At 27.2% G+C, this 25,194-nt stretch overlaps 1 protein-coding gene across 1 annotated transcript; it reads right to left on the reverse strand.

The window, feature by feature from the left end:
• Positions 1-801: 801 nt before the first annotated feature.
• On the reverse strand, positions 802-25,145 carry LOC147816003 (cell cycle checkpoint protein RAD17-like). Its single transcript, XM_087157987.1, has 10 exons — positions 24,889-25,145; positions 23,466-23,573; positions 21,998-22,075; positions 17,638-17,773; positions 10,981-11,105; positions 9,015-9,067; positions 6,908-7,033; positions 6,044-6,155; positions 3,240-3,353; positions 802-3,159 (listed from the first exon to the last, which is right to left on the reverse strand). Exons 1-8 carry the CDS (start codon positions 25,000-25,002, stop codon positions 6,131-6,133), a joined length of 765 nt encoding a protein of 254 aa, XP_087014113.1. The 5' UTR covers positions 25,003-25,145; the 3' UTR covers positions 802-3,159; positions 3,240-3,353; positions 6,044-6,130.
• Between the last annotated feature and the right edge of the window lie 49 nt (positions 25,146-25,194).

Consider the following 25,194-nt stretch of genomic DNA (forward strand, 5'->3'; position numbering starts at 1 on the left):
CAAAATTTTTTTTTTAAAATTTCGTCAGCAAATATGGAAAAATTTGAGAATAACAGGAGATCAGGAGATAGTTGTAAAATACAGAAGTGTTCGTTAAAAAACTGGAGACTAGGCAGATATGGCATTGCAACCAATACATCTATTCCATAGACAAAATGTTATTTTATTGTCAGTTAGAAAGTCTGAATGTTCATTCTAATAAAACATGAAATTTTGTTCAATTTTTTTTTATAAGAAAATCACATCCAAAATAAGTGTTAAACATTTTTGTTCTTTCAAACACTTTGTTTTAAATTAACAAAAATATGAAAGCTCTCAGTAGTAAAGATCATAATATTTCTGAAAACACCAAAATATCTGATGTTTTTATATACATGCAAAATTTTAGTATATTTTCAATATAAAAATTAAACAAAATATTGACAAAGAGAAGAAAAAGTTCTCAAACATTAAATGTTTTTACTGTCACCGATATATAAGAATCTAGCTGAAGTATCAGGTCATTTTTATTTTACTAACATTTTAAAACCACACTAATTCACTCATTTCTTTTCGTTAAAATATTTGAACATAAAAGTAACTTTTCTGCGTTGTTAGTGCCTAATCACTTGCACAGCTTGGATTGAAAAAAATCTAAAGTTAGAAAATATTTTTTCTAACCTAGCTGTTGAAGAAATTAGATATGAGGCTGGCCAGATGCTTATAAGAAAATCACATCAAAACAGAAAAGTCTTCTGCTTGCAATGCATTAATAACATAAGTAAATTTTTTAAAAAGGATTCAATAAATTCATGACTCATATTTTTCTTGTTTGAACTCTCTTTTTTCGTTAAGTAAAGGAATTAATAGTTTTTTTTCTTTTTTTGAAGATAAAACTTAAGGTATTTGTATTCTTCTTGATTTTAGTATTGCTTAGAAATAAGAGCTATCTGGATATATATTATTTAGCAGAAATGTATTTTAGTAATCAGCATAACAACATATGCTTAGAAGAGAAATTAAAAATTTAGAACAAAGTAGATAGAATAGCAGAAGAAGAATATTTTTGTCAAAATAAGTTCTGCATTTATGAATAAATACTTGCTGTAATTTTAGGTACTTATGATGCAGCAACTTCGTGTTTAGAAGTGTAATTTCATTTAGACCACACGGTACGAGTCCCCATATCAAGTGTCGACTATATAGTTAAGTACCGATATATTCGACTCTAAGCAGAAGCCTAGAATTGAAGGAGCAAAAATTCGTAAGTCAAAAGCTAAGGATGAATACTTGTTGAGTGGGAAAAAGTATCTAATTTGACTAGAATACATTGTTTTAACAAAAACTTCACATAACAAATGCATTGTATGGCACAAAAGATGACATTGTATAAGAAACACTTGAAATCAAATGTAATAGTGGGAGAGGACGAAATAATTTTCAGAACATAATACTGACAGTTTGAGAAATTATAGGTCCATATAAGTTTGTAATGCTGGTAAAGCACTTCTTATTAGTCCTCATTTAAATTTTTTTTTAAAAATTCCATGCTGTTGACCATTAAGGCACTGAAGGTGTGATTGTTCTTGTTTTCTAGTCTATGCCCAAGAATTTTGACTTCTGCCTCGCCCATATGCAATGTTGCCAAATTAGGGGTTTACCACCGAAATTTAGGGGGATGTTTTATCTTCAGTGGGTATTTTAGGGGAACTTGTTTATAGTTTGTTTTAGAGTTATTTGTGAATTTTACTAGTTTCAATTTGGTTACACTCTAATATCAAATTTTATAACTGAATGTGTGAGATGGTAATATGAAAATCAATGTTAAACCAAAACAAAAAGATTAAGATTTAATTTTAGAGCTTAACCCCTTTGTTGAATGTTAATAGTAACTTATTACGTAGCTCGATCAACCTGCACGTTTGGTGAATTTGAAAACAAATTATTTAAAAATTTTAACTTGCATGGTTTAAAAATAATAACAAAGGATAAATAAAAAAAGAAGTACATACAAAAGTACAAGAAAGATTGGGAACACAAAAATCAGTTTAATGGTAAATTAATAGTACAATTGTTCATCCTTTTTTCAATTATCAGCACATTATTAATTTCTTGATAATAAAATATTCAAAAGTATTAAAGCAACGTTTTCTATACATTATTTAACTTTTATACTATTTTATAATACTTATACATGTTTAAAATTTTGGGTTCTCTTTTTAATTTTTAGGGCATTTTATAACACTGCCCATATGTCACACCTATTTATAAGGCAGACCCATTCATACAATCTTTCTTTCACCCACAGATCGTAATTTTGACCTGAAGCAGAAAATGATCAATCTCCTATCAAGTACCCCCAGAGGTATAATTTGTTATGAGGGCATGGAGCACTTTGTGACCCGACAGATTTAATGCGCACCAGTCACCATTTACTACATAGAGAATCCATGGCTGGATTCGAATTCCTGTTTTCACAATCGTGAGTCTAGCACCCAACCAACCAGGCTATCCCGGCCTTTTAATGTCATAAATGTATGATATCAATAAAACTCTTTACACTATTTTTAGTATTACTATATTACTCATGGGCCAGGATAGCCTGGTCGGTAGGGAGCTGGCCCCATGTCTGAGAGTTTGAACCCTGCCGGCCAAAGACTCCCCGTGCATTAAATGGTGACTGATGCACGTTAAATCTGTTGAGTCGCAAATTTCTCCATCTTCCCATAACAAATCAATACCTCTGGGGGTACAGGATTGGAGATCGATCGTTCTCTGATTTAGGTAAAAAATTACGATCTGTGGATGAATGAATGGGTCCGCCCTATAAATAACGGGCTGTAGCGTGTGTGTGGCTGAAGACGAATTCTTGGCCATAGGATGGCGCCACTGAAAGAACAAGAATCGCACACTCTACCTTAAATTTGCTTGGTTTCACCAAGCAGGCTAGCCTGTATGGCAAGTCGCATTAGAAACAACAACAACAAAAAACCTATTTTGTATGTGAAACAAAAGAAGAATTTGGAGTGAGGCTGAGAATTTGGAGTGTGGCTTTCACTTGAAAGCAGTTTATATTTGAATAATGACAGTATTTATTTCTAAATTCCCTTCAAACCCCCCTTTCAAACATTTTCAGATGAGTAGGAAGTACATCTTGATTTGATTTCTTTGATCCATCACCTAAATAAAATAAATATCAACATTTAAGTTATTTAGCAAGTACCACAATCAATATTGTATCCCATAGGAAATAAACTTACGCTTGGAGTAAAGAATTTTTCCCAATGCATGAAACAGAAACAGAGAGGAATCCCTTTTACTACCATCTTCAGAGGAAGATACACTCCCTTGCACAGATAAGGGCTTCTTAAAGTCTTAAAAAAAAATATTGATAATTTTAAAATTGAAAAAGAAAAATAATAAACATCAACAAAAGGAAATACTAACCCTTACAAGATGCCTACAGTGCAAAGAGTTGCAGTTAAAGTCATCAAATTTAATGTGAAAATAAATATGAAACTTCTGAAACGTTTTTTTATTTTATTTCCAATACCCACCCATGTTAAAATTTTGTCAATTTAGACATTTACAGGGCAGATTTGTTGGCCACTCTTTCAGGTGTACCATATCAGGTGGGCCAAAGTTTGCTCTCACAGTAAGGACAGATACTAGAGGATTAAAGAACATCCATGCTTTGCATGGGATTCTAACCCAAAACTTTCCTGGTACAAGGTCAGTTCCCTGATCCCTACGTAGTCTGGTCACCCCTCTTGAAAGTAAGAGAAAGAAGCAATTTAAATTTTAATTAATCTTTCCTTACACAATATGTTATTATTGTTTTATGATTTTTGCTGTATTTTTATAAATTAAGACATTCAATAAACTGAATATATCACTAATTCAGAGAAACAAAGTGAAGTGTTAAACTAAGCATCCTACAAGTTCTGTTTTTTTTTTTTTTTTTCATGTAGTTCACACAATTTTCAAAATGCTTTAAATTACGACAACCAAGAATCTTTAGCAGCCATGAAATTCATATAAAAATAATATTTGCACTCTTATTTGAAATAGAAATGACAAAAAAAAATATTAAGTGGCTTTTAAAGTGTCAGAAAAAAATATAACTTTAGTTTCAAAAACTTAATAAATAAAGAAAAACATATTCTTTTTCTACTTTTTCTGTTAACATTTAATTTCTTTAGTTAAAAGTAAACTTTAATGTCATTCAGTCATTTTCCTACTTCTGTGAACTTCGATTGCATTTTCTTTTCTTTTTTCTGGATATTTTTAAATAAAAATTATTGAATAAATTTTTGTAATTTCACTCTTTCACTTTTAAAAGGGAATATTTTTTCTCTTTCAGGAATCTTTTAATTAGATATAATATTTTTAAATGTTTGTTCATAGAGTTCTGTTGTTTTAAAAAATAAGTAATTTAGGTTTCTTTTCTTTTTTATCCAATATTTTTTATGCTTGAAATATATATGTTTAATTTCGACTGAAGATTTTTCACATATTTCTTCCTTTTCTCTTTTAACATTAAAAAAATTTAATGCTTAAGATAACATATCTCTAAAAGCTTCTGAATCACAATGTAATAAGCGTATTGTAAAATTTTGCATAGGTATGAAGTTTAAAAAGTTATCTTTTACTCCTCATAAACAAACAATATTCAATTGAAATAAAAGTTAGAAAGCAAAAATAAGCAAAAGGAAATTTCAAACATATGTATGTTAACAAATGCTAACCGAAAAAATTTGCTAACATACATATCTTTAAAATTTCGTTTTGTTTACTTTTGCTTTCTAACTTTTTGTTTCAAATGCTTACATAAGACAGATTTGGTTTTTAATTGCTTTTAGAGCCTTACCATTTTGACTTATTAATTTAACCAAAAATTTGTATCTTATAATTTCCTTAAACCAATTTCATACTCTGATTGCGAACAATATTCATAATACTCAATACTCCCCAATAATTTTTTTTTTTTTTTTGCACTCTAAAAGTTTTTGTGCTAACTGTTTTTACTACTAACTAAACTAATGTTTTGCTTATTTTTGGTTTCTAACTTTTTATTTCAATTGTTTACATAAGACAATTTTGGTTTTAGCTGCTTCTAACACTTTTCCATTTTGACTTATTATTTTAAAGTTTTAACCTAAAATTTTTATCTTAAAATTTTTTTAAAATCAATTTCATACTTTGATTGCAAACAATATTTATAACACTCAATACTCTGTAAAAATTTATTCATGCACTTAAAAAGTTTTTGTGCTAACTGAAAAAAAATCTTATAAATATATAAACATTTAAGGGAATAAACTTTAAAGTTTCTTTATTTTTATATTATAGACTTTAACAATGTTTCTAAGTTATTTTTAAAAATGAAATAAAAATAAAAGTCAAATCTAAGATAACACTATCAAAACCATAGTGCTTTTGTGACACACAAATTAAAAAATCACATAAAAATCATTATTAATAAATTCATTAATGAAAGTCTATAAAGTCTATTATATAATGGAAGTTCATTATATGATAAACTTTAACAATGTTTCTAAGCTATTTTTAAAAATGCAATATAAATAAAAGTGAATTCCAAGATAAACCTATCATAACCATAGTGCTTTTGTCACACACAAAATAAAAAACTACATAAAAATTAGAATCATTATTATATGCATTAAAGAAAGTTTATAACGTCTAACATATAATGGAAGTTCATTATATGATAAACTTCAACAATGTTTCTAGGTTATTTCTAAAAATGCAATAAAAATAATCCTATCAAAACCTTAGTGCTATTGTCACACAAACAATAAAGAATCACGTAAAAATTAGAATCATAATTATTACATGCATTAAGGAAAGTTTATAAAGTCTAACATACAATGGAAGTTCATTATATGATAAACTTTAACAATGTTTCTAAGTTATTTCTAAAAATGCAATAAACATAAAGTCAATCCTAAGATAATTTTATCAAACGCATAGTGTTTTTGCAACATGGAAAATGAAGAATCATATGTTTATAAAAATTAGAATCATTATGTAGATAACATACAAGACATGCACATGAACTGCATAGAATTTATGGCATTCCGTATATCTCCCAAAGAATCGGCAACAATATTTTCAATTTCAGACTTGCTTAGTTCTTTGTAGAAGGAATGCACCTAAAATTTAAAAGAAATGAAACTTATTAATTTGTCTCCTTCAATGAGATCTGAAGTTTAATGCAGGAGAGTTATTAATTTTTGTGAGCACTTTCATCATCATGGTTGGGGTAATTGCATTAAAACTATAAAAAAAAATAAAAGTATTCAACAAAAAAATTATTAATAACATGTAAAACACAAAGCTTTAAAGCAAAATTCATTGAATTCATAGTTTTCAATAACACAAAATAAATTAGATACTTATACAAAATAAGCATTAATAAAATAAACAGTAAAACTGATTACTGAAACTTTTTCTTTTGCATTTATAAATGTGCTAATTTTTAAAAAAAAAGCCAGCTTTTATTTAATAGGGAAGCAATCATTTGATGTTAGTTGGCAATATCGTCTAATTTTTAAATGTATATTTTTGTAATTATGAGAGTGCTTAGGGTTTAAAAATGGTTTACTTTTGTCAAATTAGATAACGGAGGCTCACAATTGTCATCGGTTAACTGTATTTTTAGTTGAGAAATGCTCATTTTTAGGCACTCCATTCTTCTGAAAATTGCAAACTTTACCATATTTTATATAGTGGTCAACAAACATGTTCAAATACGTTATGTTACAAAACCAACAAAACAAATCCAAAATACTAGGTGATGAAAACAAATATTACATAAAACCTGTAGTGTATCAGTAACAAATCTGTTCCCTGAGCTATCTTTGTTTAATACACATAAAAGTAGCATTACAATAAAACTATTTACCTAATATTTTTGATTTTCAAAGAAAACTGCAGATCCTTAGGGAAAAGAGAACCTTCAAGACTTTCTCCTTTAGCATTATCACTAATGATGAAAATGACTGGATGATAAGACTGAACAGCGTACCTCCTTTTGAGAACAAACACTTTGTTTTAAAATAATGAAAATATGTAAGCACTCAGTAGTAAAGATAATAATATTTTCGACAACAAACATATTTGATGTTTTCATATTTATGCAACATTTTGGTATGTTTTGAATGCAAAAACCAATGCAAATTAAATTTCCCATGTAAAAAGTTAACCTTACTTTTGATAAATATTTTCAGACACTATACACAAATGTGAACATAGAAAAACATTCATTTTATGTATGTTCATAATATATTTTAAATTCATTTTCACCTTTTACATTTAACAAACATTAACATAGATTTGTGCATATATAGTGCTATAGTTTTATGAAACTTGAGGCTGAGAGGTAACAAAATGTTTGCAAAAGAGAAAAAAAATCTTATAAAGATCTTCCAGGGGTGATTGTGAGCCGAACTCATAAATATTGAAAATTTTTAGAGTAAAATCATTCAAAAAATTAATATCTTTATAAATTTAAATATTTACTTTATAAAATAAAATTAACTTTATTTATTGAAATTTTCAAGCCATGATATTCTAAATGAATTATATGCAACATAATTTAAATGAATTATATGCAACATAATTTAAATGAATAATTATGTGTAAGTTTACTTTTATCTCAAATCACATTTATTATTCTACCAGAAAAAATATTTAAAAATGAAAGAGATGCCAAGTATAAATTCTAGTTCGAATAAATTCTAGTAAATAAAATATACAAGAATTTTTATATATAAATGTGATCGTTGATTTCTTGAAACTTCTGAACTTTGGATTTCCGGAAACTTTCAAAACGCGGTTAGCGAAAAATTCGGATTTTTTTTCGGAGCTCAATCACCCCTGATTTTCCATATTTTTTATTTAGGAAGTGTATATTTTTCGATGTTAATAAATAACAATCCCAACATAGTTGCCAAATTTTTTTTTTAAATCGAATTTTCATTTAAATTGATTTTTTTTTTCATTTAAATAAAAAAAAAAATTCTATATACTAGCCAAATTATCTGATAAATTACATTAACAATAGTTATGAATTAAAAGTGCAATTTCAAAACAATAATATAGCTAAAACTATTAATATTTCTATTTCAAATGCTATTTAAAAAAAAAAAATATTATTACAAACTAAACATCTAAACTTTTAAGGACAGGGAAGCAATTTGACAGTTAGATACCTAATGAAGAGTATAATAGTTAATATCAGAACACATTAAAGAAAATATTATTGAAATTTTCTCTGGGCTATATTTTATCAATATAGTTATCAGTATTTAAACACTAATAGCGAGTAAATATGTTTTAAAAACACTTAAAGCATTCAAATAAACATAAAATTAAATGGGTATAATTGAACTATGTTAAATTCCTAGCTGATTGTTTTACATACAGTTAGTGGAAAATTATAATTTAACAGTTTGTCACTACTCTTATCCACTTTCAGTCTCTAATTTTATTTATTTATTAGAAATATAATAATTTACCCTTTGGATAAAACCTTTTATATTTTTGGATAAAACCTTCATTATCAATGAGATCAGACTTTAAAAAGAATCGCACAGTAAAGAATGTAATTACAAACATATTTTTGACTTAATGATTAATCATAAATGGTCTCAATTATTAAAAAAAATCAATTTGTTTAAAACAGTGGTTTTCTTAAAAAAATATATATATATAGTTGATTTAAAACATGACTTAAATCAAAAGATTTAATTCATTTCAACTTTGTATCCCAAAAATAAAAGTGAATTTTGAGTTTAGTAGGGTTCCAATATTTGTTAGTTTTTATCATGTAACAAAAGCGGCAGCAGCAAAAATTTGCCAAAAATATTTGACAGTGAAAAATAATGCACAGGGGAAACAAAGTTGTTCTAAGAATTAATTCAAATTTTAAATAAAAATATATTTTCTCTTTATTTTTACATGAATTCTTCAATCTAAAGTAAAAACAAATGAATAAAAAACAAATATACCTTAGAATGCAATGAAGCAGTATTGGATCTCTTATAAAAGCATTTGGAAACTCCTAATGGAGAAAAAAACTTAAAAAGTATTTGGTGCATTTTTGAAAGAGTATAAATAAATAAAATTAATAATACACAATATTTATTTGAAACACAATCTTAAACTGTAAACATGATTTAATGAGGAACTCAATAGTTTTCAAGTAATTTTTAATAACGCATTCATAAAACCAACTAGAAAATTATGAAAAAATTACTGTTCATAAACATTTTTATGTTTAAAAATGAGTAAATAAAAAAGAGGTATGAATAATCGGAAAATATTTGCATGTCAAAATCCAAAGTCATAATATTCCGAGAAAATAATTGAACTCTCATAATTGTACTTAGATAAATATTTTTTTAATAAAAAGTAATTACGACGAAGTATTTTTATTAGAAGAAAAGAATTAAACTTGATACTCTTTTGAGTAAGATCAATATAAAAAAGTTTACACAATAAACTGTTATATATAAAAGCTTGTCACAAGCAGCCATCGATAACATTTGTAAGAAAAATGTACTTGAAAATTAATTTTTTTCCATAAATTATTTTCATGTACCACGGATAAAAAGCAATTTTTGAATCATGGGAAATAATTTGAACATAGGAAACATTTTGAAACAATTATAACAAATTCATAGGAGTGCAAAAAATGGTAAAAAAACAAACAGGAAATTAAAATTTTCATCTGCTTCAAACTGTTAATCAAAAAAATAAAAAAATTTAATAATTAGTTTGAAATTAATGTGATGGTCTCACTTATAATTATTTTTATTCGTTTTTCAATTTTTAATTTTTTTCCCCAGTTTATTTGTTCAAATTTAAAATTACATTTCCTTGCAAATACTGAACCTATGATAATAAACAAGACTTTAAAAACAAAATTGTTGCAATCCAATAATGAGAGAAAGGTTACAAGTAGATCAGTAAATGAAGAATGCAGTTGGAAAAAAAAATTGTTTTGTTATGTTCATTTTCTTAGTAATTTTATTTAAGACAGTTCAGGGATTAAATTGAAAACCCTATAAGCCACTTTTGGGTAGAAGTGAATTCTACAAATAGGTGAATTGGCTCTAAGTGAATTCTACAAATTTATCTTTCTTACTTCGTCTTTAAAACTTTTAGAAAGTTCCATACCATTCCAGTGGGCAGTGATTATAATTTTTTTGTGCTGTATTTTTGAGTCCCCATGGACAACAAAACAACTTTGCGAAGACGGGAGGACTCCGTCAATTTTTAAATTATTACAACAATCTCATTGATAAGTAAAGTTTGAAACAGTTTTAAGTCAAACTTGAAGGTGAAAAAAAAATTTGTTCTCATATCCACGAACAATTATCCGAGTTCTTTGTTTCAATGTATTACATTTTATAGAATTGTGTTCTAAAAAGAAAAAATGATACAAAGTGTGAAAGAAAAAAAAAGAATTATTTTAAAACATTTAACATTAAGTTACAATTTTTTATTATTAGAATTATTAGAATTTTTTATTATTAGACAATTTTTTATTTTATTATTAGGTGGAAAAAATTTAATTTTTTTTAAATAATAATAATAGTCTGTATTTTAGGATATATTTTAAATAAGCACTTAACTTATTAAAAAATTTAACTCTTGTTTGTTTTTAACAATATTTTATCATTTTTCATACAACAGAAAATGAATTAAATTATCTTCATCATAATGTAAACTTAGTTTTTAAAATGTACACAAGATCACTATGAAGCATCTTTAAAGAAAAGTCAACAATCCATAGAAAAATGAATTTCCTTGTTTAAAAAAAAGGCCTCAATGCAGGAATGAGATTTTTTTTAAAAAAATTTTAAAAATAACACAGAAATTTAATTTTTTTTAAAAAAAAATATGATCTTAGTTCCCACTCCTAAAAATTTCTTTGTTTGATAATTTAATAATTGAATAAAGAAGTCTCACCTCTATAAGTATAATTCTTTTACCGTTTGAATATAAGAAATATTTTGAAGATTGTAAGAGAAATCGACTGAAGGACTGTGCTTGAGTTTCCCTGGTGGTTATCTGATCTCCAAAGCAGAACAAGCCTAGCAGACATTTTAAAAATATTTAACATTTATACAAATAGAAAATATCATTTAATTTTTGGAAGGTATAGAAGATGTTAGAGAAGTCATAAACAGGCAAATATAAAAAAAATTTATGTAAAAATCCTAGTTTGAATAAATAAATAATGGACAATTACAACATCTCTTTTCTTTATTTTCAATCCTAACTTACTGAAAATTCTCTCCTGAACAAAAAAATCTAATAGTTTTTTTTCCTTAAATGTTTATTTACTTAATTATTAAACGTTTAAATTGCCCACAAAGGCCTCCGTAGTGGATGCAATCAAAAACTATTTCTGATTGGTTATGACGTCGCATGTGCTGAATGGAAACATACCTCATCCATCCGCTAAGGCTATTTCAATGCTCTTATAGAATTGATATATTGAATATTGATGAATTCATTGATATCACTTGTAGGAACAGTCAGCTTTGTATATTATAAGTAAAAATTTTGTGAATAGAATTTACGGTGTCCAAAATAGAAGAAAGATTTTATAACTTTTAACTGTACATTTATCACTAAAATAACTAAAGAAATGGTTATGCAGCTCTTCACAGAGAATCAACTTTTCTTCTTGGGTGAAATCAGTGGTGTTAAAATTCACAGAAAATATTCAGGGGTCTGTCTAAGCTTTTTAAAGAGGTACCTATTTTGCGAAAATGTAGACATAATTTGTGAAAACCAAAAAGTATATTAAAAAGCCCACACAAAAATATGGTGAAATAAGAAATTATTTTCAAAAATTGATACTACAAATAAAAATCATTTATGGCTGGTAAATTTCTACATAAATTTTTCTCATATGTTCAAAAACAATTTTGCTATTGTAAAATTTTGGACTTTAAATTGCATCCTAATTTAAAAATCCATAAAAATCATTATCCATACACAAGTTTCAACTGGGATTTTATAAACACATACATTTAACAGTACTAGCACTAAACGTTATCTTCACTTTATGAGAACATTTTCGACTGGATCATGCAGAAAAAAGTTTCACAGAGAAAAAAAAAATTTTCATAAAAAAAAATAAAGAATTAATTAGAATAAATTTAAAATAATGTTCAAAATAATAGTTCATAAGTTAGAAAAGTTTCATTGCAAATCGAAATGCGTAACTAACCCAGGGTTCATCATTTTTACGGGGATATAACAACAAAATTTTAAGAAGACGAGGGTAGAGAATCTTTGAACTTGTTTTTTAAAAAGTATTTTGGGAAATTACTGTTTTTCCTTAAGTTGAATTTGTGAAGGTACAGCTAAACGGTAGCAAATTTGTCCTGGACAGAGCACTGATATTATTTTATTTAAATTTTTTTTAAAAATAAAATAATGTTCCATTGCAGCCCTATAGCTTAATTAAAATCAGTCACAATTTGGATAGAAGTAGTACTCATTCAGATATAAGGTGGATGACTTTATTATTCGTCATAGCATAAAAACAAATCAGTGTTTTCATAAATCTAGTACATTAAAATAATTCTATCCATCATTGTTTACATTCTTTGTGCTAATGTTCAAAAATTCAGGTAATGTAATCTAATTTTGCCTCTTTTTTTTCCTTATCTAGAGTTGAAGGATTTTCTTTAAGTAAATATTTAATAATGCAGTGTTTTTTTCCTTCTTCTTCTTCGCTATATGTTAAATATTTAGGCACACATTAAGACTCATACATATTCTCAATATTATTCTTTGAGCAAATAGGAATTTCTCCACGTAGAAATTATTTTTATTTTTAAATTTATAATTTTTAATTCCTTTTCCTGCTATATAGCATTTTCAAAATATGGTTACCGTTAATTTTTCTTCTAAATTCTGCAAATCTGCTTGTCAGAGCTTGCAAAGAAGAATTATAAAATCGTAAAATTAATGCATTATACATTTCTAAGGAAAAACTGTTTATTGAAACAGGTGAAAAAAAATCTCAGGTTAAGCATCCAGTAACCCCAAAAACGAATCAACACTTTCAAGAATCTATGTGCTTATACTTAAATTTTAATTTAATTTAGCAACATAATTTCAGCGAATTGTTTTTTTAGCTAGACATCTTTGTTTCACTAAAGCTAAAGAATTAAAAATAACTTATGGGTCATTCTCACAAAAAGGTGATTTTTTAAGTCCCTTAGTAATTCTTCCTAGTATTTCATCATTTTGAATTTTCCTAATAAATTCCTAAATATTAATTTCCTAATATTTCATCATTAATATAAAATATTTCCTAATATTTCATCATTTTGAGATATTAGGAAATACAGCAGATTTCTTAATATTTTTCTTCATCATTTTTTGTAAAGTTCTAACTAACAAATCATATGCATTTCTGCTAAATGTATTTAATATTTCATTCTTATTTTTTAATAAACATAACTTGAAAATCCCCTCCGTGGACGTCCCTACATCTGTGACACAAAATAATTTTTAATGGCTGTTAAACAAATTAAATGTTATTTTAATGATTTTTGTAGTTTTACCTAGTTAAATGTTTATAGTAACTTTTTATTTAATATTTTTTTTAAAAAAAAAATTTAATAAAATAAATGACTAGTAAACTTTGTCCATCAAAAATGAAATCTCCATCCATGGTCAATTAATATAGTTCGGTAAATATGAAAAAAAAAGTTAATAAAAGTATAAATTTTTTATGTTTTGTAATCAGTAATTTAACTTTTAAACTTAAAAGTTTCAAATCACCCTATTTTATTCTATGTAAAGAAATAATGGCATATATAATTGTTTGAATGTTTAAAGTACTTTACAATCATTGAAATGTATTTTTCAAAGTAGCTTGACAACTATAGAGTTTCCAGCAAACAGATCTTTTATTAGCATGTCGAGTACATTTAAGCATATAGTAACGTATAAAGTACATTTATATATCAAAAGGATATTCTTTTTCTGAGAAAAGAAAAGTAGCAAATGAATATTTAAATACTTAAAATTACTTTCAATGTGCTAATTTTAAGTGAAAATAACAAACTTTATACTAATAAAGATATGCAGCTTATTAAATTTAAGACAGTATTTTGATGTGAGGATTAAATGGTAAAATCAACAAAAACTTTGGAGAGGATATTAGGAAATACAGCAGATTTCTTAATCTTTTTCTTCATCATTTTTTGTAAAGTTCTAACTAACAAATCATATGTATTTCTGCTAAATGTATTTAATATTTCATTCTTATTTTTTAATAAACATGACTTGAAAATCCCCTCCGTGGACGTCCCTACCTCTGTGACACAAAATAATTTTTAATGGCTGTTAAACAATTTAATTGTTATTTTAATGATTTTTGTAGTTTTACCTAGTTAAATGTTTATAGTAACTTCTGATTTAATATTTTAAAAAAAAAAAATTTAATAAAATAAATGACCAGTAAACTTTGTCCATCAAAAATGAAATCTCCCTCCATGGTCAATTAATATAGTTCGGTAAATATGCAATAAAGGGCAGCATATGCGAAATCCCTATAAGACAGCTGCTGGGAAAGGTAACCATTCTATTTTCTAATGTTAACTATCAGTTGTTTTTGTTCTCTTTGGTGTCAGTTTTGGATTGTTGTGTTCAACCGGGGTTTGGCAAAGTTCTCACCGTATACTCCGTGGTCATCATAAAGAAGGCAAGAGAAAATTATTTTATTTTTGATAGATGAATTTTAGATTGCAAAAATAGTATATTTAATAAAAAGAACTGTAAAAAAAAATTGTAATTTTAAAATTAAAAATCAGTAAAATTCAAGAGCTAGTTTTTGTCTCCTCCGTGGACTTGTTATGTCACAGTCAATGGAAGAGACAATGTGTTAGATAACCATAATACAATTTTAGTAATTAAAAAACTATTTTCTTTTAATTGATATTTTTTTAAATGTAACAAATGTGTTAATTTGTTTTTATTTTTTAAAGAAAATCAATTAAGTTTAACTTTTTCTTATCGGTGAAGTAAATATTGGCAATTTTTCTAAATAATTTCTGTGATGTTTAACATTTTGTTTCTCTTCAAATTTTAGGAAAACAATGGCAAAACCAAAATGTAAAAAAAGAAAGCAATCAAATGTTTAAATGCAATAGAGAAGGGAACGGAAAAAACTTAGTATGAAACAAGCTAGACAGAAATGAAAAGAAAACCCTATATTGTTTGAAGAAAGTAAAAAAAAAAAATAATAAAAAAAAGAGAAAGAAACTTTAAAATCTGTATCAGAAAAAGATTTAACAGAAAAATCGTGATTAAATGCACTTAAACTTTTAGAAATTGATAGAGCAAGTCGTTTGTGCCCAGGGAAAAAAGAAACAATAACAAGAAGAAAAAAGAAGAAACAAAAACGTTATTTAGATGACAGTAATTTTAATTTGCATAAAATGTTCATTAAAGAGTACCCTCAACACTCAACTTTCACATGGAATCTGAATTTTTATTTCAATAGTCTTTACATTTTAATTTATTAATATTCAGTAAGAGTTACTTAAAAAATTGTACACCTAGGTTAAAAATGGATGTTTCCTTTCATAGCAGCATGATTAATCGGAAGTAGCTCTATCTCTAATAATGAAATATTTTATTATTTACTTATTAATGTTAAACTCATATCAGTTGTACCCAATAATTAATGAATTAGTCTTCATTGACATTTCATATTTTATAACATAAAATGTCTCCTCAGTTGACTATTACATGTCCTCCATGGACAAGGCAGAATTTAAAATATTTTAAATCTTGTGAAAAATAAAATAGAAAACTTGACCATTATTATAAAGACATATAACAAAAATAAATAAAGGTATTTATGTAATTTTTATCACTTTTTTAATTACTTTAATTTAAGAAAATTTTTTAGTCTATTTATACCTTTTCAGTGAGAATGACCCTTATGCAAAATGAAAAGAAATTCTAATGCACATTTTTTAATTATTTATTAAATGATTATAGAGACAGTAATGTTGATATCTTTTTTGAAAATTTTTAATTCTGCGAAAATTATTTTTATATGGTATTTATAAAATTTAATTCCTGTTTTTGTAATGTGGAACTAAATAAATACACATGTTTGATTTTAATACTCTTCCGGATTAATGCAATTAAAATAAAATTAATAAATTATACTATAATATATTAGTTTTGTAATTTTTTCTTTTTACTTATTTTATTTATTTATTTATTATTATTATCTTTATATTTTGAAAGAATGAATTAAAATTCTTACTGGGCTCACAAGTTTTATTAAAGGCTACTGCTATGCTGAAGATAATTTCCTGCATTAAATTCAAGCTAGAATAAATAAATAAAATCAATAACTTAAGCTTTTCTACATTTTTTAAATCTAAAACTATTCAATATAAAAAAAAATAGATTTAACATTTTTTTTCACTTAACATGAAAATAAATCTTCAAAATTAAATTGAAATATACTTTAAAATTAAGTTTAAGATGGCTAAAAAAATTAAAGTACAAATTTATTTTGCATTTATAATGCATTATTTTAATCAGTAATATTAGACATCCATAACTCATTACAAAAACCTTTTTATTGAACTAAAAATTCCTAAACATTCAGAACTCAAAAATCTCGCCAACTATTAAGAAATGTTTCAATGGGTACCATTGAAATTAAACAATATTATAAAAATACGTTAGATTAAGCTCACATTTTCAGTATGCCAAATTAGGAGACAGTTTATTTTATATATCTTTGTTCACACATAGTTATTTCCCATCTAAAATAATTGGATTTTATTATGAAAATTTAAACGAAGACAAGACATAATGGCATTCTCAACATAATGATTGTAAATGAATGGCAGACAGGAAAGAACAGATGACGTCAGTTTCTGATAAATCATGGACTCCCCATTTCAGAAAGTGAGGGGTTTTTGTGTTAAAAATAACTTAATGATTAGCACTCTTAGAAAAGTAATAAAATGCTTTCTGGAAGTTATGAGGGATTTAGAATGGATTAATATTTTTTAAAAAAAATAGATTTTAATTGTGGATTTTACAAGTTTTATTTCTTCAAATTAGAAATAGTTATTATACTCTTATATCAATGTCTGCAACTTGCTTACCATTGTAAATACCTAGCGAATTTAAAAATAGCCTTAATGTTATAACACTTCATGGGGTTGTTGAGCTTGAATAAAAATTATAATTTGTTGGATTTGTTTTTAATAATTGTATGATAATATTAACCATATTATTCATAAGTTTTGGTTCATATTGTTATTAAAAATATTTATAAATTGTACTGCATCTTAAATTGGTAAATTTAAAACAAATAAGTACAAAATTGATTTCAATCAAATAAATCTGATTTCTTTTTTACCTTTTAATCATGATTTTTATCATTCATCTTTTCATTTATTTTTTTATTTTAAAATGTATTTTGACAGAGGTTTTTTAAAATAAAGAAGGCAAGTCAAACATAAATATCACAGGAAAAATTGTATACCTTATATTTTAACAATTTTACGCATAATAAATATTTTTTTAAATAAAATTCAAGAAAGGAAAAAAAATTACCATCATATGTGTTTTGGGCATTTTCTTGATGCTTATTTGACCAAGTGAATAACTCAATACCAAGAGATTTACATAAAGCTTTGACCGTTGCAGTCTTTCCTACACCCGGTGGGCCACTCAAAATAAGGAAACACTCCTATATTAAACAAAAATGTACATTAATTTTTCAACAATGTGTTACAATACAAAAATCAGTAAACGCCAATTAGAATCAGCTTGATTACTACTCAAATCATAATTTAAATGGTTTAAATATTTATTTTTAAAAAAATCACACATTTAAATTTTGAAAAATAATCCTTTTAGCATGTATCATTTCTGAGTAACATTTAATAAAACTTTTTTTACATTAAAAAAAATTCGCTCATATATTCAAATATCTGTTTCTGTAGCATCATAAGTGCTCTTTACATTTGTCATTATTATCATACTATTACCAGAACCGCTCCTCACAAAAACTAAATAGATAACATGTAACTTTTTTCCTAAACAACAACCAATTGAGAGGACCTCCTACACTTCCTACTTTATTTGATTTATCATCATTTCTGATGCAAAAAATAAAGTGAATATTAAAAGAAGAAAGCTTTTGATTAAGCTAAGAAGATAATTCAATCACTTTCATAACATTAATTATGAAATCCTTAGTCAGGGCAGATTCTTCTTTTTTCTTTTTGAGGAAGCTATTTTAACTCAAATGAGGGATATTTCCAAATTGTGATCTGTCATGCTAACTATAATAAATAAGGTGCCAAATAGATTTTAAACTTGCAATTTAAAAAAAACATGTAGATATTTGTCCAGGAATAGCAACGAGTATTTAAATATTATTAAAAATATTTACCTTTTAAGCGAGTAATACCTTTTAAGCTAGTCCTTTCTGCGATGTTTTTTTTAGTTTCTCGCTGGCCTCTGCCCGGAAATTGCCAAGACTAAGAGAAGTTTGAATTTCTATTTTTTTTTTCCTAGTAGCAACAGATGATAAAGCAATTTCCTATTGATAAAGCAATTTTAACTCTATATTGGATGAAATTCCTTGTTTCAAAAGATACAGTTTTGAGGGAAACTCTTTGGTTTGAATTTTCTGCATTTAATAAATGGATGTATTCCAAATTACATTGCTACTTATGTGATGACAATATTTGTTCTCAAAATTTACTATTCAAAACCGCATTCCAAGAATTAAACAGTAGGATACCAACTTTTATTTTTTTGCTTCTTCACTTAACATACCAATTTCAGAAGCTGTTTGTAAAACATCGGGATCAATTATTGACCGTGTAAATAAACAGAGATTAAGATATAAAGAAGGAAATGAAGATGTTAGACCAAATGATAAGAGAACATTTATTCAAATAAATAGACCACTAGCTGGATACAAAAATAATCGAAAGTTCATAAAAGCAGGCTTAATTGATATGTATGGACCCAATTACGCTGTACATTTTACGAATTTTAACAGTAACAAGTTAATGAAAAATTTTATCACTTCCAAAGTAATTAACAAAGTGAATACAGAAGCCAATTGTTTACCATGCTTTAAATGATTAAAAAAATATTTTATATTAAGTATTATTCAACTTTAATATTAATTTTTTCACCTGATTTGTTTCCGTACCTGATATAACTACTATAATAAAACATTAAATCATACTGTTTTAAACTGATACTTCAAATCTTTTTTAAACTGATACTAATCTGATAACTAAATCTAAATTTAATCTTTTTCTCCATTCTTAGCTATTTTTATTCTATCTTTTTACAGGTTCTGGGTAATCCTTATTTATGCTCTAGTAAGCATTTGTTTGCAGATCTATACATTTATAATTTTTCTTTATTATAAGATTATACAAATTTAAACTTAAACAAATGTAAACTTATATTATGAAATTAAGAAAAAAACAATTACACAGTTTTATTCTATGCATGTATGCCTTTTTATAACCACGAAGTGCATCTATTATTATGAATTCATTACACATATACAGTAGGGAACCGATTATCCGGAACGATCGGGACCATCGCTATTCCGGATAACTGATTTTTCCTGTTTTCTGAATCGCTACAAAAAGCCGTTTTTTTATTGTTAAACCCAACTAAAAAACATTTTTTTTTTGGAAATAATCTTAAAAAGAATAAAACACGATGAAGTAATACACTAATGATTATTTCCAAAATGATGGTAAGGTGAACATCTTTCAAAAAAGAAAGAAAAATCCTAAAATCTTATGAGGAAAAAAAACATTTTTTTTAAATGGCAGGTAAATGTATCGAATTTCGTTCCGGTTTTTTGGGTTTCCGATTTCCGGATAACGGGTTCTGTACTGTATTTATAACGATAAAAATATCTCGCAGAGAGATATTGGTTCTAGTTAGGTTTGTCGCAGAAAGCCAGAAAAAATTCTGCCACAGGGCTCACCCTCAAAATTTCCTCAAATGATAAAAGAAGTTTGAATTTCAATTTTTTTTCCTTGTAGCAACAGATTTAAAAGCAATCGCTTACTTTATGCCTTTGAGAGATGTTTATTTATAATTTACTGTGCATAGCTCAGTACATTTCAAAATTAAAAACAATTTGGAGAATAATAAACCAGAAAATATATTTGAATTACTGGAATTTTTTTAACATTTTCTAATAAAATTCAAAATAAAACAAACTTCTAACTTATTTACACATACAACTTCAATTAATCAACAACATAACGAAATTGTAGGTCTTCCTTCTTTACTCATCATTATCATAGTTGGCCAGACAGCTCAATGTGGGCCAATGCCTTCCTCTGAAGATTTCTCCATGAGGACTTCCGATTTATCTTTGATCTCCAATTGTTTGTATTAATTGCAGAAAAATCAGACTCCACCGAGGCAGCCTATCTCAACCATAGCCTTCCTCTCTTTCATGCTCCAGTTGGTTTATAAAGCAGCATCGTTTTTATTGTATTGTCATCACTCATTCGAATCACGTGGGCCATCCAATTTATTTTATTTATTTTCATGTATTTAATAATACAGTATGGGACCCCTAATCCGGCAGCACTTAATCCGATCTCATTTTTTTTTTTCAAGAAATTTGTATTGATAAGAGGAAAAAAAATCAGTTATATTCTCTTTTTATTTGGAATTTTATTCTGCTGAAGCAAGTAACTTTATTTTATCTTTTAAAAATAAAAAAAAGCATGAAAAAAAATAAATCAGTGTCAAAGGAAACATCTGTTTCTAAAGCAGTTTAAAATAAAGGGAAAAGTAAAAACACCTGCATTTCCAATGAACAAAATAAAGAAATGGAAGTTGGAAAAAACTGATCAATCAATCTTGACAGCTGTGCAAGTGCTACTGGTTAGTCCACACATTTCCCTCTCCAATTTGACCATAAATTAGCCACACCCTTTTGACATTAAAAGAACCACTTGGGGTACAAGATGAACTATCCCTTTTGCTGCTTTTTTTATTTGATGTAAATTATACTCTTTTGTTTTCTTATTAGTTATTAACTGATAATTTGTTTTTTTTAATCATATTTAGTTGTTAGCTTGTTTTTTTTATCTCTATTAGTTTTTAGCTTGAAACTGGAATTCCGAGGGATTTCCGAAACATGGAATTTCATCGGTGCCATGAATGCCGGATTTGAGGTCCTATACTGTATAGTGTCGTTTATAAATCTTGTATAGTTCAAAGTTATATCTCATTCTCCAGTAATTGTTTTCATTTACACCACCATGTATACTCCACAAAATCTTTCTCTCAAATATTGCGAATACTTTTCTTCCAGTTTTGTCATTGTCCAAGCTTCAGAAGCGCATGTCAAGACTGACCGGACAAGAGTTTTGTAGATTAAGAACTTTGCTTTCCTAGAAAGAAACCTAGATTTAATAATTCTTCTCAGCCTTATTTGCCAAATAGAGTCGGTTTTTAATTTTAGGAGACATTCTGCTGTCAATGGTAATAATTGATCCTAAGTAAATAAAACTCCTTACTGTTTCAAATCCATAAGAATCTATTACAAGATAGGAGAATGGGACTCTGTTTCTTGAGAATAATATATATTTTTTTTCTCTACATTTATAACTAAGCCCATTTATCTTGCAGTCACCTCAAGGGCAAGAAATGCGTCTTTCAGGGCAGGAAGGGAACGAGCAATTACATCTACATCATCTTTCTTCTTCACCAGTTAAGTGTAAATCAGAGTTTGTTCATTAGAAAACAACAAATTTCCAACACAATCGAGCTACCAGGTCTTGCCCCACTTTTTCCCTTCATTAATTTAATTAAAAATATAAATACTTAAAATTCGCTTTACTGCATTTGTATTTGAATGAGAGGAACTGCCCTTTCAAAATAAAACAAGAAAGCAAAAACTTACTTTATTCTGTTTATTAGTTCCAGTCTGAATCCAGACTTGTACTTCAGAAACTTTTTTTTTATGAATTGCAAGCTCTTCCTAAAAAGAAAATAGTTCATCAATAGTTCATTATTTTTTACAAAAACATATTAAATAAAATATGAAATATTAATTTTGAGAAAATTTTTTTAAGTAAAAGAAAATTTTTATTTAACTTCTTTATTGAAATTTTATTATATCTAGGTAGAAGAAAAAAAAATCAAGCAAATTTTACTACAGCAGAAAACCTATTATCCGGAACGATCTGCACCATCGCTATTCCGAATAACTGATTTTTACGGTTTTCTAAGTCGCTACAAAATGCTGTTTTTTTATTGTCAAACCCAACCAAAAAAAATTATTTAGAAATAATTCTAAAAAGAAGAAAAAATAATAAAGTAATATACATAAGATTAATAGCATATAAAAGAAAAAAAATAATGAAATAAAAATACATACAGGATTAATATAAAATGAACAAAGGTAAAATGAAAAAAAGGGGGAGATGGACTCTATCTTCCACATTGTTTTCTTCTACTTCGCCATTATCTGCTTCAGGACTCAAAACCATCCACTCCATTTTTTACTTCATTATTAAAATGGAAAACTCAGAGCTTTTCTTTTCCCTCCTATGTCTGAGAGAGACAACATTTGAGTATAATTCTGGATGAAAAATAAATTCTTTCCAAAATTTCTGGAGAAAAACAAAATTTTTTACTTTGTTATTCTTTATTAATCTCAAATGAGAAGGGAAAAATCGCGAGCATTTCTTTTCCCTCCTCCTATGAGCTAGAAAGACATCGTTTGAATATATATTTCTGGATGGGGAAAAAAATCTTTCGAAAATTTCTGCAGAAAAAGAAATTTTTTACTTCCCAAAGGAAAATTCTTTCTACAATAAAGTCTGTAATGTTCTGTGACAATATCGCCGCGATTCTGGCAAGCAATTACTATCTAGAAGAGTTTAACTTGGGTTTCAACATTTTGATAAAACATTAATTGAAATCAGAAGGAAAAACATGTGTATCACAATCTTATTCCTCATCAAGATGAGTGATTTTATTTCTCCTCTACTCCAGTTAAACCAGCAGTTTTCAGTTAAATTAGCAAGCAGACATAATAAAAATAATTCATGTTCTACCATGTTCTGCCCCCTCCTCACACCCCATTCAAAATGAATGAATTGAAAAACAGGTGCAGTTCTAATACTTGACCTTTTGAGACATTATTCCCATTTCTTTGGCTGTCACTATGCTGAAAGGGGAAATAGCAGAAATTACAGATATTTTTTAAAAAAATAAGAAATAACAGGAAAAAAAGAAGGGGTACAGAGATAATAAGAGTTCTGCAGTCCCTGTAGGGCATATTTTAAGAGATTTCCAAGAATCAAAGAAGACAAATAAATTATTTATTTTAACTCTTCTGGACAAAGTAATCGACATATTCTTACTGTAAGAAACTGGCAGTAATGACTCCCTTTGCTTAAGGGCCAGATGATAAGAAAACAGATGTTCAATAAGTCACCCTTTCTCACAGAGCTATGATTGAAAAGAAACACCTATGTAGAAGGGAGTGATTGATGTTATTTAGTACAAGACTCTTACCTCTCTTGACAGAGTATGAAACTAATGCTTATTTCTAAAATGATGGTAAAGTAAACACCTTTTAAAAAAGACAGAAAAATCTTATGAAGAAAAAATTTTTTTTTTAATAGTGGGGAAAATTTATCAAATTTCGTTCCGGATTTTTGGTTTTCTGATTTCCGGATAAGAGTCTCTGTATTGTACTTAGAAAAATAACTAATTGAACAAAGGATTCGTAAAAAGTCAATCTGTAAGAAACAAACAAATAGAAGAAAAAAAATAAAGTAGTTACAACAACTATTGATATTCAAATAAATTTGCTATTTCAACAATAGATACACTTAGGAAATTTTAATTAACTCTATTTGGATCAAAATTTCAAAACATAAAAAAAAAACCATAGATCTTATTCTTCACAAGTACAAATCTCAAAAATTATAAGATATACTTAAGATCAAGAATAAAGAGCAGTTTCAGATTTGCACTGATAAAAATGTACAAGTACATTTTTATCAGAGTACAATTAATAAGAGGGTAAAAATAAACTTGAGGGTGCCCCTTGGCGACTTATGTTTGGCGCCATTCCTGTTTGCGTGGAACACCATGGTAACAGGAATGCGGCCAAAACATAATATTTCAATAAAACATTGGAAAATTTCAACAAAGCATCGGCCAAAACTTTATAAAATTACAATGTTGTTGTCGTGTCTATGCTAGTGCAAAGATTAGAGTCCTCCAAAAGTCTCGATAACAAGGTTTGCAAGTTCTGGAGCTCGATGGCCATGGAGAATTTCGATGGGAGGTGCTCCAAGTTAAAAGAGGGAGCCGAAATTACATTGAACCCAATATAAGCAAAACTAATAAACCCAAAAAAGTGCAATTTGAGTCTAAACAAAAATTAATGAAGTAAGCACAGGAAGAAAAGGAAAAAAACTCCCACAAACAGGACATTTATATCTATTACTATTTAAACCTTCATTCATACACCAGTCAATCACTGCTTTTTTTCCATTGTTATTCAAATCACACAGAAACTTAAGATTTATCTTATTTACTGCAGTCTTTTTTAGGACCAGAAGCAAGATTAACCTTATCCAATGTAGAACTACCGGACCTCTGAAATTACATAAACCATTGAACATTTAAAAATAACGCTAGAATCTAATTCTAAATCAATCAGAATCACGATTGGGTTTCACAACTTGGCGGGAATCAAGGGGCACCACCAAAATATAGTCTACCCGTTCCTGAGAAAAGGGAACAGATGAGTTGTACAATATTTAGTCTTACAACATCAGTCGGTGAAAATTCTTCGACCCATGTCGAGTAATGTTCTGAATTATCATTCCCGCCCTGAAACAAATCTTTGTGTTTGCGCTTTAGTGAAGTCCCTTTAGAGACCATAATAAAGTGAAGTCTTAGAATCACAATGAAAGAAGTTTTAAAATATCGCTCTTCCTCTATTGTCAAGCATAATGACTTTGTTCTGGTGGAATTCAAAACTGGAATTGGTTTAAAATCAGTTACGAAAGATTGCACGAAAATATTTTTACGCTTTTAGCTTACTTTTTTTCTGTGACTTTTCAGTTTTTTTGG

This window comes from Parasteatoda tepidariorum, chromosome 2 (genome assembly GCF_982258835.1).
Source record: "Parasteatoda tepidariorum strain Cologne lab strain chromosome 2, Ptep-v5.0, whole genome shotgun sequence".
Taxonomy (NCBI): Eukaryota; Metazoa; Arthropoda; class Arachnida; order Araneae; family Theridiidae; genus Parasteatoda; species Parasteatoda tepidariorum.

Excerpts from the sequence above, each read along its gene's own strand:
- LOC147816003 (XM_087157987.1), bottom strand. The coding sequence starts at position 25,002 with ATGGTCTCTAAAGGGACTTCACTAAAGCGCAAACACAAAGATTTGTTT. Across the intron at positions 17,774-21,997 it reads GAACTAATAAACAGAATAAA|GAGTGTTTCCTTATTTTGAG; the intron begins GTAAGTTTTTGC and ends TGTTTAATATAG. Across the intron at positions 6,156-6,907 it reads TTGAAAATCAAAAATATTAG|GTGCATTCCTTCTACAAAGA; the intron begins GTAAATAGTTTT and ends TTTAAATTTTAG.